The sequence below is a fragment of the Capricornis sumatraensis genome, chromosome 17, assembly GCF_032405125.1.
Source record: "Capricornis sumatraensis isolate serow.1 chromosome 17, serow.2, whole genome shotgun sequence".
Lineage (NCBI taxonomy): Eukaryota > Metazoa > Chordata > Mammalia > Artiodactyla > Bovidae > Capricornis > Capricornis sumatraensis.
Genome location: NC_091085.1, coordinates 69,646,431 through 69,659,634, shown reverse-complemented (window position 1 = coordinate 69,659,634; position 13,204 = coordinate 69,646,431). Strand labels below are relative to the sequence as shown.

At 49.2% G+C, this 13,204-nt stretch overlaps 2 protein-coding genes across 4 annotated transcripts in view; one reads left to right on the top strand and one right to left on the bottom strand.

Moving 5' to 3' along the window:
- The first annotated feature begins 8,368 nt into the window (after window positions 1–8,368).
- POP5 (POP5 homolog, ribonuclease P/MRP subunit) lies at window positions 8,369–10,832 on the top strand. 2 transcript variants are annotated; one of them, XM_068990102.1, is made up of 5 exons: window positions 8,369–8,430; window positions 8,512–8,654; window positions 9,989–10,138; window positions 10,312–10,395; window positions 10,494–10,832. In XM_068990102.1, exons 1-5 carry the CDS (start codon window positions 8,411–8,413, stop codon window positions 10,607–10,609), a joined length of 513 nt encoding a protein of 170 aa, XP_068846203.1. In that variant the 5' UTR covers window positions 8,369–8,410; the 3' UTR covers window positions 10,610–10,832. The 2 variants fall into 2 exon arrangements, with proteins under 2 accessions (XP_068846203.1, XP_068846202.1); XM_068990101.1 differs by having other exon boundaries at window positions 10,246–10,395.
- A 1,157-nt stretch (window positions 10,833–11,989) lies between these two features.
- The window catches only part of RNF10 (ring finger protein 10), a 34,386-nt gene continuing 33,171 nt past the window's right edge, over window positions 11,990–13,204 (bottom strand). For both annotated transcript variants that reach the window (XM_068989488.1, XM_068989489.1), the window contains one exon: window positions 11,990–12,925. In XM_068989488.1, the coding sequence (XP_068845589.1) occupies window positions 12,849–12,925 (77 nt within the window). In that variant the 3' untranslated portion in view covers window positions 11,990–12,848. The remainder of the gene's footprint in view (window positions 12,926–13,204) is intronic.

Below are 13,204 nucleotides of genomic sequence, written 5' to 3'. Positions count from 1 at the left end.
TTACTGCACCCATGTGCCACAACTGCTGAAGCCCTCACACCCTAGAGCCCATGATCCGCAACAAGAGAAGACATCGCTAGGAGAAGCCCCTGCACAACTAGAGAGTAGCCCCTGCCTGCCACAACTAGAGAAAAGCCCAAGTAGCCACGAAGACCCAGCACAGCCAGGAATAAATAAATAAATAAAATGGAAAAAAAGGAAAAAACAGCTAAGTCCCTGCCTTAAGGGGTAGCTGTGAGGATTAAATGAGTCAATCTATGTGACGCATATGACCAAGCCATGACCAACCTAGACAGCATATTAAAAAGCAGAGACATTACTTTGCTGACAAAGGTCCGTTTAGTCAAAGCCATGGTTTTTCCAGTAGTCATGTATGGATGTGAGAGTTGGACCATAAAGAAGGCTGAGTGCCGAAGAATTGATGCTTTTGAACTGTGGTGTTGGAGAAGACTCTCTTTTTATGTTTTTTTTTAATTACTTATTTTTTTATGTTTTTTATTTTAAAATTGTTTTTATTTTTATTTTTTTATTTTTTGGAAGACTTGAGAGTCCCTTGAATGGCAAGGAGATTAAACCAGTCAATTCTAAAGGAAATCAGTCCTGAATATTCACTGGAAGGACTGATGCTGAAGCTGAAGCTTCAATACTCTGGCCACTTGATGAGAAGAACTGACACCTTGGAAAAGACCCCAGTGCTGGAAAAGATTGAAGGCAGAGGGAGAAGGGGATGACAGAGGATGAGATGGTTGGATGACATCACCAACTCAATGAACATGAGTTTGAGCAAGCTCCAGGAGTTAGTGATGGACAGGGAAGCCTGGCGTGCTGCAGTCCGTGGGGTCTCAACAAGCTGGACATGACTGAGCAACTGAACTGAACTGATGTGAAGCATTTAGCAAACTCTCTGGCACATGGTTGTCCACTAAATGTAGACATACAGTGGATCCTCTCTGGTGGACACTAAGGTAGCCTTTTACCATCACAAACAATGATGCAAGACACACCCTGGTCTACTTGTCACTGGGTACAAGCCCAAGAATCTCAATGGGATAAATTGCTGGGGGATAAATTGCTGGTGGAGAAATTGCTGGGTCAAACAGTAGTGCCCTTGTAATTTCAATTAATGTGGGGATAAGTGAATCCTCATGGCAGGCAGGGCAAAGGGAAGGAGGTCCACAAGGCAGGGAGGATGAGGGACAAGCATGATATTCTGTCTCTGAGGCTCAGGGAGGGCTGTCCCTGCCCCAGCAACCCAGAGTATGCAGCAGCCCCCCAGGCCCCTGGCCAAGGCGATAGAAGGTTTAATTTTATCCAGGTTGTCCCCATGAAGGTTTTATAGGTAACTGGTTGATTGGATTAGAGGAGCAGGAGCCCCTAATGAGCAGCAGCTGCTTAACAAGATGCTGACACAGAACTATTTTTCTTTGCCACCATCCACTGTGGCAGCATGCAGGCTCCAGTCAGGACCCCCTGGATGCCAAAGATACTTCAGAATGGCATCCCAACTGCATATACCTCCTTTGAACATCCTTCTAGGTCCTAGACATCCCAGGAGAGGTAGAAAGCAAGAGGTCAGGAGCACAGGTTTGAGGGGTAAAACAAAAGGTCTCTGCTGAAATTGTTACGGAAACTCGAATCCACGTGCCCAATGCACAGTGAGGCCAAACGATACCGAAACGTCAGAGTTTGGAACAGAGAAAGGTTTGGGGCAGGGTCCTAAAGGAGACCGGTGGCTCGTGCCTTTAAAACCCCAAACTCCCAGAAAGCTCTCAGCAAAGCCCTTTGCTAGGAAAGGTAAGGAAGGGGCATGGTGAGTTGCAAACGTCTTGGTGTCAGATCCTTTGTTCCTGAGATCAGGTCGCAATCAGGTAACAACGTTCCTATAAATCTCCGCCAAACAAATGTTCTTCTCTGTTCTGACAAGAAAGGGCAAGGTCCCAAAGGCACACCTGTCACCCTCCAAGGTCCAGGCCCTGGTTAAGAGGAAGGGGTCCCTGGAGGAGCTGTCACCCTGTCACAAAGCCTTTGTCCAGCACCCAGTCTGGGTCCTCCCGCCAGTGCTCAGGCCCAGCTGAGGAGGCAGGTCTCAGCTGGTGGCACCCTCAGGGCCAGGTCCCCAGGCCCTGCCAAGCTGTCATCACTGAGGGACCCAAGCATCCGGACCCAGCCTGCCCTTAGGCTCCTCACTTCAGTTCAATCCTCCAGTCATGTCCAACTCTTTGCGAACCCATTCTCTGCAGCATGCCAGGCCTCTCTGTCCAGCACCAACTCCCAGAACTCATGTCCATTGAGTTGGTGATGCCATCCAACCATCTCATCCTCTGTCGTCCCCTTCTCCTTCCGCCTTCAGTCTTTCCCAGCATCAGGGTATTTTCAAATGAGTCAGCTCTTCGCATGAGGTGGCCAAAGTATTGGAGTTTCAGCTTCAGCATCAGTCATTTCAATGAACACCCAGGACTGATCTCCTTTAGGATGGACTGGTAGGATCTCCTTGCAGTCCACGGGACTCTCAAGAGTCTTCTCCAACCACAGTTCAAAAGCATCAACCCAGCCAGCCCTCAGGCTCCTCAGGCCACCCAAATGGCCAGGATCAGGTCCCACAGACGGCATCACACACAGCTGGCCACCGCCAGTAGGTCGCAGTGTAGAGGCAGGGAAGGGGGAGAGGGTCCCCACCGCCTCAAGGCCTGGGCCTGGCCATGGATGGCCATAGTGAGGGCTCTGGAGCCCTGCAGGACACAGCCTGTCCCCTGGGTCCCCTGCTCACTGGCCCGAGGCTGGGTGAGCTGGAGTCTGGGTCCCCTGCTCACTGGCCCGAGGCTGGGTGAGCTGGAGTGCCCTGGAGAGCAGGCGGTGATCGGTCTCTTATGTTACTCTCCTCCTGACGGACGACCACTCCAACGACTGTTGGCTGAATAGCCCACGAAGGGTCGCTTGGTGACAGTTGCTCGCTTGGGAGAGGGGCCCACTGTGGTGCCGCCCAGTGGCTGATGGGACTTCTAACCACCGCTCTAACTGGCCCACGTTACTGGTCTTGTGATAACCACTGCCTGTTAATGGGTGGCACAGCAATGGCGCCCTGCAAGGGTGACCTGGGCAAATCACTTTCCTCCCTGAGCCTCAGAGAATAATGGGGTCTATGTTCATGGGAAGTCAAGCCCACAAAGTGCTCAGGACAGTGTCTGGCTCATAGTGAGAGTCCAATAAATGGTATCCCAGAACATAAGGATGAAGAATAGAGGCAGCTAGGGACTTCCTGAGTGGTCCAGTGGTTAAGAATCTGCTTCCGATTCAAGGGACGCAGGTTCCATCCCACATGCCATGGGGCAACTAAACCCTCAGGACACACCTAAAAGAGAAGCCTGGCCAGTGCAACTAAGACCTGATGCAGTCAAAAATAAATAAAAATTAAAAAAAGAAAAGAAGGAAAGCAGCTATACTGGATCCCATCCCAGAAGAGAACAAGATAGATAGCATACTCAAAAGCAGAGACATTACTTTGTCTACTAAGGTCCATCTACTCAAGGCTATGGTTTTTCCTGTGGTCATGTATGGATGTGAGAGTTGGACTGTGAAGAAAGCTGAGCGCCGAAGATTTGATGCTTTTGAACTGTTGTGTTGGAGAAGACTCTTGAGAGTCCCTTGGACTGCAAGGAGATCCAACCAGTCCATTCTGAAGGAGATCAGCCCTGGGATTTCTTTGGAGGGAATGATGCTAAAGCTGGAACTCCAGTACTTTGGCCACCTCATGCGAAGAGTTGACTCATTGGAAAAGACTCTGATGCTGGGAGGGATTGGGGGCAGGAGGAGAAGGGGACGACAGAGGATGAGATGGCTGGATGGCATCACGGACTCGATGGCCGTGAGTATGAGTGAACTCCGGGAGTTGGTGATGGACAGGGAGGGCTGGCGTGCTGCAATTCATGGGGTCGCAGAGAGTCAGACGCGACTGAGCGACTGAACTGACCTGAACCCTCATGTTGAACCTCTGAACTGTGTGCTCAGATGTGTCTGACTCTTTGTGACCCCATGGACTGTAGCCCGTCAGGCTCCTCTGTCCATGGGATTTTTCAGGCAAGAATACTGGAATGGGTTGCCGTTTCCTCCTTCAGGGGATGTTCCCCACCCAGGGATCCTGCATTCCCTGGTGGTTCAGATGGTAAAGCATCTGTCTACAATGTGGGAGACCTGGTTTTGATCCCTGGGTCGGGAAGATTCCCTGGAGAAGGAAATGGCAACCCACTCCAGTACTCTCACCTAGAAAATCCCATGGTGGGAGGGGCCTGGTCCATGGGTTGCAAAGAGTTGGACACAACTGAGCGACTTCACTTTCACTTTTTCTTTAGGCTGAGCCATCCTGGAAGCCCACCTTGATGTTATGGGAGCTTTTATTGTCCCCCTAGCCACCCCACATGGCTTGCAGGATCTTAGTTCCCCGACCAGGGACTGAACCTAGGCTGTCAGCAGTAAAAGCAGCAAGTCCCAACTGCTGGCTCACCAGGGAATTCATGGTGCTAGGTGTTTGCCCATGGTATCTCATTTAAATCTCACATGCACCCACATGCATCACTATGGGAGCATTCTAACAGTAGCCCCAACCACCTCCTAGGAAATGCACCAGGTTTCCCAGTCTGTGAAATGGGTTGTGACTTACCTTTCCAAGTAAACTTTAAAGGCCTTACTGGAGCTGATACTCGGCTTTGTGTCTGATCCAAAAAGGCAAATTGATGGTGAGAACCTTCAAATGGGAAGGAGGGAAAGAGCTCAAAGGAAGTCCCCCTCTACGCCCGCCCTCCCCCCCCCCCCCCCGCCTCTTTTATCTGATCTGGGACGTAAGCATCTGAAAGTCCCAGGAGTCACAACAGCCAAGTACCCCACTGATCCAGGCCGCACCGTGTTAAGAGCACTTGATTAGACTATTTCGGCGTGAGTTTTGCGCCTGAGTTCGCCTTTCCGAGCCTCAGCCCCCTTCCTCATCTGTAAAGTGGGATGATAATGATTCCAAAGACCGACTGAGCCAGGCGCACACTGCAGAGCAGACACCTCCGGGGCGCACCCCTGCCGCCGCCCAGCAGATCTCGCGGTCCCGGGCTGCAACCGCCGTCCACGCCCCTGCGGGGGGATTCCCCCACGGCCTCCCGCGCCGCGCGGCGGGGACCCGAGTGATTGCAAACAGCCGCCGGCCTCATTAGGAGACGTGTAATTAGCGGCTGGCGAGGCGGGAGCCGACACCGGCTAATTACCGCCGGGAGCGGCCCTTGCCGCCCACGCCTCCCCTCCCTGCAGCCCGGCCCGCGGGTGTCGGGACCCTGGTCAGTCCTGGACGCAGGGCGCCGGGCAGGATCCGAGGAGAGGAAGCCCAGCACGAACCCGGTGTGCTTCCCCCGGGGCTGTGCCTGCGGGTGGCAGTAAGTCATTCGCTCAAAATCACGTTTACAGTGCACTCAAGGTGCTTAGCTAGGCGTTTGCCCGTGGCATCTCGTTTAAATCTCATATGCACCACGCACGAGGGAGGAACCATTATTATCCCATCACACTGATGAGGAAACCGAGATCTGGAGACATGAATTAATCGCCTCGACAGCACGTGTCTGGTAAACGACGGAGAGATTCTAATTTACACCTGTAGTCTCTCCAGTGTATATACAAAGTGTTCGGCGAAACCGCTCACAGGAGACTTCAGCGGTTTAGACCAGAGCCAGGACCCCGAAGTCGGATGTCCTGGAGTTGGAATTCTGATCTTGCTTCTTATTGAACGTGTGACTTTGGTCAGAGCCCCAGCTGCATCTATGAAATGGCGCGATTGGGGAATTAAATGAGCTGAAGGCTGGAGTTAGGGGAGTTATTTTAAGGATGGAAGGGGAGGCGGGGACACGACTGAAAGCGATTTAGCAGCAGCAGCAGCAGCAGCAGCAGCAGGGGAGGCGGGAAACGCAGAGGCTGAGACTTTCTCCACACATTACGAGCATCTGCCGCCCCCTGCTGACCAAAGGAGGACGCTGGCGGGGACCGTTTTTAGATAATGAGGTGGTTCTTGGATGAGGAGGAAAAAGCCCTGGGCAGGGCCACAGCTGTCCCCCCTTTAAGGTGATTTAGAGTGAGATGGAAAAATTGAGAACTCATTCCAAATACTGCAAACAGTCGGTTGTGAAATCTGACTCCCTTCATGGTTCTCACAGGGCCTGCCAGGTCCCTGACAGGTCTACAAATAAATAGTCAAGGATGGCTACAAAGAGCTAGATATAAGGCTGAGCATCAAAGCACTGAGTATAACAAGAAATTCTGGAACAAATTTAAATGTCCATCATGGAAATATAGACCTGTTTAGCAGTGCTACCTCTAAACAATGCCATCTGGGGCAGCTGAAAAATAACCTTGAAGAATTGTTGTTGTTGTGGCTGTCACTAAACCATAAACAGTTGACATGAAAATATAGTCAAATGACAGAATAAATCTAAAGACAATATGTTGAGAGAAAGGAGCCATACACACAGGCACACACAAACATGCTGTTGGAGATTTATATTTATATAAAGTTCAAGAACATGGGAAAACTGTAGTTCAAGTGGTAAAGAATCTGCCTGCAATGCCAGAGACCTGGGTTCAATCCCTGGGTCAGGAAGATTCCTTGGAGAAGGGCATGGCAACCCACTCCAGTATTCTTGCCTGGAGAATCCCATGGATAGAGGAGCCTGGCAGGCTACAGTCCACGGAGTCACAAAGAGTCGGACATGACTGAGCGACTAACACACACACATACACAAAGTTCAAGAACAGGCAAAGTTATCCATCATGACAGAAATCAGAATAGAGGTCACTTCTGGGAAGGTTTTTGGCTGAGAAGAGGGCACAGGAAACTTCTTGGGCACTGGAAATGTCCTATCTGGGCAATAGTTGCAAAAGTCTATACATATGTAAACATTCACTTAATATGCCCTTTATGTATGCTATGCCTCACTAAGATAACCTTTATTTTTTAAAGGATATTCGGGCAGTGGGGGGAAGAATACTAAACTATATGGTTCTATTCTTAAAAAGAAAATAAAAGAAAAATATAACAACATACAGCAGAAGTTCTCATCTCAGTTTTTGTGTTTTTTTTTTTTTTTGCCTCAGGACACTTTTTCACTCATTAAATTATTGAGGATCCCAAAGAGCTTTTGTTTAGTGGAATATGTTGATATTTACCATGTTTATTAAAACTGAGAAATATTTAAAACACAATGCAGAATTCTTTTCACCATCAGAGCAATAATGTCAGTACATGTCATGTGGCCTCTGGAAAGCTTTACTGTCCACTCTGAGAAAGTGAAACAAGTAGCATCTTAGTAGTATTAAGAAAGTAACTTGATCCTGGAGACTGTCTGAAAGAATCTCAGAAAACTCAATGGTTCCTGGACATCACATAGAGAACTGCAGGCATAGGGGGAAAACTAGGGAAGAAAACCCACTACATGATAAATTATTCTCTCTTGATGCTGGGGTTATAACTTATCTTTATTTGCTTCTTTGTGCTTTTCTGTTTAAAAAACGAGTACACACAGAATAAACAGAAACAAAATACAATGATCACAGATGGGTTTTGCACAAAAAGTGAGACAATACACCTGACTCCGTAAGTTTGTTGAAAGGCCTAAACAGTAATAACATATTTGGCTGAAAGGGGAAATTGAACTGAGCTGTATTCTGAATATGAGAGTCCTGATTTCCCCTCTGTGAATCCTTGGCTTGTGTGTGCAAGATCTTGCCCTCAAGATCTTCCAGCCTGGGGAGAAAATATAAATGCACGCACGACTGTGTTGCAAAGTAATAGAAAGTAAACATCGTGGAGCCTCCAAATGCCGCGGGAGCATCCTACAAAATTAATGAGTGGGCACAACCAGCCATCACAGGCACAAAAATGCATCAGTCGCGCAGCCTGCTGCTGCTGCTAAGTCGCTTCAGTCGTGTCCGACTCTGTGCGACCCCATAACGGCAGCTCACCAGGCTCCTCTGTCCCTGGGATTCTCCAGGCAAGAACACTGGAGTGGGTTGTCATTTCCTTCTCCAATGGATGAAAGTGAAAAGTGAAAGTGAAGTCGCTCAGTCGTGTCCGACTCTTAGCGACCCCATGGACTGCAGCCCACCAGGCTTCTCCACCCATGGGATTTTCCAGGCAAGAGTACTTGAGTGGGGTGCCGTTGCCTTCTCCGATCGCGCAGCCTAGATCCCAACAACTCCTTCAGCTCGGAATTGAGCAGGACGCCTGCGCACTGTAGAGAGAGGCGGAGCTCAGGGGAGACTGACACAAGGCTCCGCCTACATTCTAGCTCCGCCTCCCTGAGTGGCTACCAGGCCAACTTCCTATTGGCCGCCGAGGAGAAAGTAGACATCCGGTTTGCGCGTCTGGCCGCCGGAGGTGGAGGCAGCCATGGTGCGGTTCAAGCATAGGTAAGCAGTCTCTTGCCAACAGCCCCTTGCCCGGTACCCGCGGGCCTAGCCCCGTGCTCACTGCCCTCTCGCCCGCCGCAGGTACCTGCTCTGCGAAGTGGTGTCTGACGACCCCCGCTGCCGCCTGACTCTGGAGGACCGAGTGCTGGGCACCCTGGTACGGGACACGATCGCCCGCGTGCACGGGACTTTCGGTGCTGCCGCCTGTTCCATCGGCTTCGCGGGTGCGAGGGTGCTTGGGAACCGGGCGGACGGCGGGGGTTGGAAGGGGCAGTGGCCACAGGAGGGAGAAAGGGGCACGAAGGACCCCGGGAACTGCCAAGCCTTGTGTACTGTCTATGTAAGATACCGTTCTTTTTAGCAGGGTCGCATCCCGAGGTCTGGGTGAATCCAGTTAGGCGGAGAGCTAGTAGGCCACGAGTTAAGTCCTTGGGTTGGGAAGATTCCCTGGAGAAGGGTATTCTTTCCTGGAGAATCCCATGGACAGAGGGAGCTTAGCGGGTTACAACCCATAGGGTCACAAAGGGCCGGACATTAGTGAAGCGAGTTAGTAGGCAGTGGGACATTGAGCAAGAACCCCTTGTATCTAGTTACCCTTGAAAAGAGCCTGTATAGGACGCACTGCTGCTGCTGCTGCTGCTAAGTCGTTTCAGTCGTGTCCGACTCTGTGCGACCCCATAGATGGCAGCCCACTAGGCTCCTCGGTCCCTGAGATTCTCCAGGCAAGAACACTGGAGTGGGTTGCCATTTCCTTCTCCAGTGCATGAAAGTGAAAAGTGAAAGTGAAGTCGCTCAGTCGTGCCCAACTCTTAGCGACCCCATGGACTGGAGTCTACCAGGCTCCTCTCTGCATGGGATTTTCCAGGCAAGAGTACTGAAGTGGGGTGCCATTGCCTTCTCCTACAGGACACACAGTTGTATGTAAATAGGAGCAGGCCCTCTCAACATCCACACCACTGTCATTCACTTTTACCATATTCTTTGAATTCCAGAGGTGATCCACATAGGTATAGCTGTCCCACCTCAGGTGAGACTCAGATGACTGAAAAACCTACATAACCCAGTCATAGGACAACTTGGTTTTCAGCCAGGGGCTGAGGAAGGTGGATCTCTGCACTAGTCAGTGCATTAGAACGTTTTAAATTCTAAATTCACCAATTCTGAGTGGTGTGTAGGGCACTGGATGTTTCTCCCTTCCGTAAATGAAGTGTTAAGTCGCTCAGTCTTGTCCATCCCAGGCTCCTCTATCCGATTCATGAAATTCTCCAGGTAAGAATACTGGAGTGGATAGCCGTTTCCTTCTCCAGGGGATCGTCCCAACCCAGGGATCAAACCTGAGTCTTCTGCATTACAGGGGGATTCTTTACCATCTGTAAATGGGCTGCCCTACATTTTTTTTCCCCTTCAGAAATGAAGTTTTTACTTACTGATGCATTCCAAGTGCCACTGTCTTGAGCCATCTCTGATCTCTAGCACGTAGGCGTTCAATCATCCAAAGATTTTTAACCCATCCCTGACAGTCCAGTTCCCCAAATGATTTTTTTTCCCCCTGCTGTAGTGCGATACCTCAATGCCTATACCGGAATAGTGCTACTTCGATGCAGGAAGGAATTCTACCGGCTTGTGTGGTCAGCTCTTCCCTTCATTACATACTTGGAGAACAAAGGACACCGCTACCCGTGTTTTCTCAACACCTTACACGTGGGAGGTAGGGGTGCGTGGAATATGGCTGGGTTTGTAACAGGTTCAGCATCGGTGTTCTGTGGTAGGTGGGTATTCCTGCTCTCCTGCTAAAGGCAAGATACTTTTTCCGAGCTCTGCAAGACTCTGAGGCAAATACTTTCCACAAGCTGCTGACCACAAAGCTCTTACCTGTGCCAGGTACAATTAGAACATGCCAGAAGTTCCTGATTCAGTACAACAGGAGACAGCTGTTGATCCTGTTGCAGAACTGTACTGATGAAGGTAAGGGATGCTAGCCCTGTGCCCACTGAGCAGGGACTGCCCATGGCCTCTGGCTGAATGAGAGGTCACTCATGCTCTTCACCATGCTCTTTCTGCAGGAGAGCGGGAGGCTATCCAGAAGTCTGTCACTAAAAGCTGTTTACTAGAGGAGGAGTCCGCTGGGGAGGAGCTTTCCGATAGCGGCGGCGAGGAGACTGCTGAGCCAATGGAGTGAACCTTTGCACACTGTGCTGTGCCCAGGCCTTGGGGTCCACCCACTGGGATGGGACATTCTGAGAGGCAGCAGCACCTTCTGCAGTTGCCAAACTGGATGACTGCGGACCAGAGGCCAGGTGACCAGCTCAAAATGGACTTACTTAAAACTAATCGAAGTCACCTTTACCCAGCATTGCCTGGTTAAGTGGTTCTGCAGTTGTGAAGCCCCTGTCCTTATACGCATCTTTGTATCTAACAGCAGGTTTAATAAATGTATTTGGCTTCTGTTAGCACTTTTCACTTTCATGCATTGGAGAAGGAAATGGCAACCCACTCCAGTGTTCTTGGCTGGAGACTCCCAGGGACAGGGGAGCCTGGTGGGCTGCCATGGGGTCACAGAGTCAGACACGACTGAAGTGACTTAGCAGCAGGAGCATTTAGTGTGAATGTGAAGTTCATGGTTGGCCTAGTCTCTTTCCTCTTCTATCCCTGGCCTCAGTAGCAAGACCAGCTCCCTGTGTGGTCCTAGATGTATAGCTTCCCACTGGAGACCTAATATTCCTGCCCTCGGTTGGGCCCTAAGCAATCCAGGTCATTCAGAGAAGCAGTTTTGAAGTTTACTTGTCCACAGTGCAGGGCATGTAGGATCTCAGCTCCTTGACCAGGGATTGATCCCAGGTCCCTCACAGTGGAAACTCAAGAGTCTTAACCACCAGACATCTAGGGAAGTCCCCAGAGTAATAGTGTTAGTGAGACACAGCAACTAAACCGGCACAGATCTAGAGCTGGTCTCAATGACCCAAAGGACCTTAAAAATAAACAGATTCTTTGCCAATACCTAACCAGGTAACCTGACAAAAAATAATAATACAATTCTTACACTTTTGAGTGGGGGAAAATATCTTTGTAATAATGATGTCACCTGAACTCATTATTACAAAGTCAAATAGCAGCTGCCAACATCTGGCTGTTTTCTGCAGTTCCACCCTTCTCTATTGCCTTATACCTGCCTGGCGCCCGAAGGTAGGTGAGACAATGCACTCACAGGAATTACGAGAGACGAGACATATGACCCGTTCTGATCTACTACCTACTAAAGACACTTCAAGGAGATACTCTCTCCTTCATAAAATGGACATCACTCAAAAGTCCCTTACATATTAATACATTTAACAAACATTTGTCATTTTAAGAATGGGAGGGTAGAACTAATGAGCCCAGATCAAGAACCCTTTAGGCCTGACACTAGTTAAAGACATGACTCCATGAAAACAGAATTGCTCAAGTTCACAGCAGCTGTTACCTTAACCTATTAAGAAATATATGTCTAGCTGACCTGAAATAAATCTTAAAAGAAACCAGAAAGCTCACAATGCTTATGCAGGTGATTTATTTCAACTATTTGCCTTCATAATCTATTATACCTAGAGGTCACTTTATTAAGCAGCAAAATAATTCACATCACTCAAATTCATTCAGCTCAAACCAAGGCGTAAGACTGCTCTAGACAACAGGGAGGCAGTGGGGGGCAGGGGCTGGGGGAGGCATCCCCACTGCTTTCAAACCTGTCCTGCTCTGCCTCCGGGTGTGCCAGACTCCTCTGTTTCTGTAATTCGTGCAGGCCACTGTCACTTGAAACAAGTTTGACCTAAAGGCTATCAGGTCCTAGGGCCTCCTTAGTCAATTACAGTTACAACTTTCTGTGCCAAACAGAAGGTAAAACCCTCCATCACACATGCAAGCACAACCTGGGTCTGACACCACAGCCTGGTTGTCATAAGAAAAACTACAATTCAAGCTGGGTATCCTACATCCATTTTATTCCCATCCCTCTGTTTCTTTAACGAGAGGAGTACTGAACAGATAGAAAAAGATTCAACTATTTTTAAACGACACACCAATAGGTGTGCTGAAAGCAAGGTGTGCCTAACACTGGTTTGGGCTGCTCCAAGAGACTAAAACTTAAGTTGGGGTTGAGAAAAACTAATTACACATGGGTCAAAAAGACTACCTGGCAACAAACTAAAAACCTTGGCAGGAAGAGCTCTCTTGTGAGTGTCAATACTTTATTTTGGTGTAAAGACGGGAAGCTGGAAAATACACTGTATTTAAAATTTTCTTGGTTCCCCCTCACATTGTGGAAACCCCCTCCCCCCAGAGCTAATCTGTTCAAACTCAAATACTTAAAAATTACAGCAGCAAAACAAAAGCGCAAATAAAAGAAAACCAGATGGAGAGGTTAGCCTGGGCCAGTAGTGTCACTTGGTGTGGACGATGGAGGTGCTGAACAGGAGCTTCTGTTTCTGTTTCTTTCTTTTCTTTCCTCCTTTCTCTTCTAAACAAAAAACAGAAAGGACTTAGCTTAGAATGCCACCCTTTTGCCCCCTGGCCAGTTTCCACTGATGGGAGTCACAGGGAACACCAGTGCAGGCTCTGGAATTAGACTGCCTGGATTCAAATACCGGACCTTGCACTCTCTGGGTGTTTGTCTTCAGACACATCACTTAGGTGCCTAGCCCAGCTCATCTGTAATGTGAGTTATACCCATTTAATAGGGTTACTGGGAGAATAAAATTAGCCCAATGCTAGGCGTGTAGGAAGCACATCATAAATG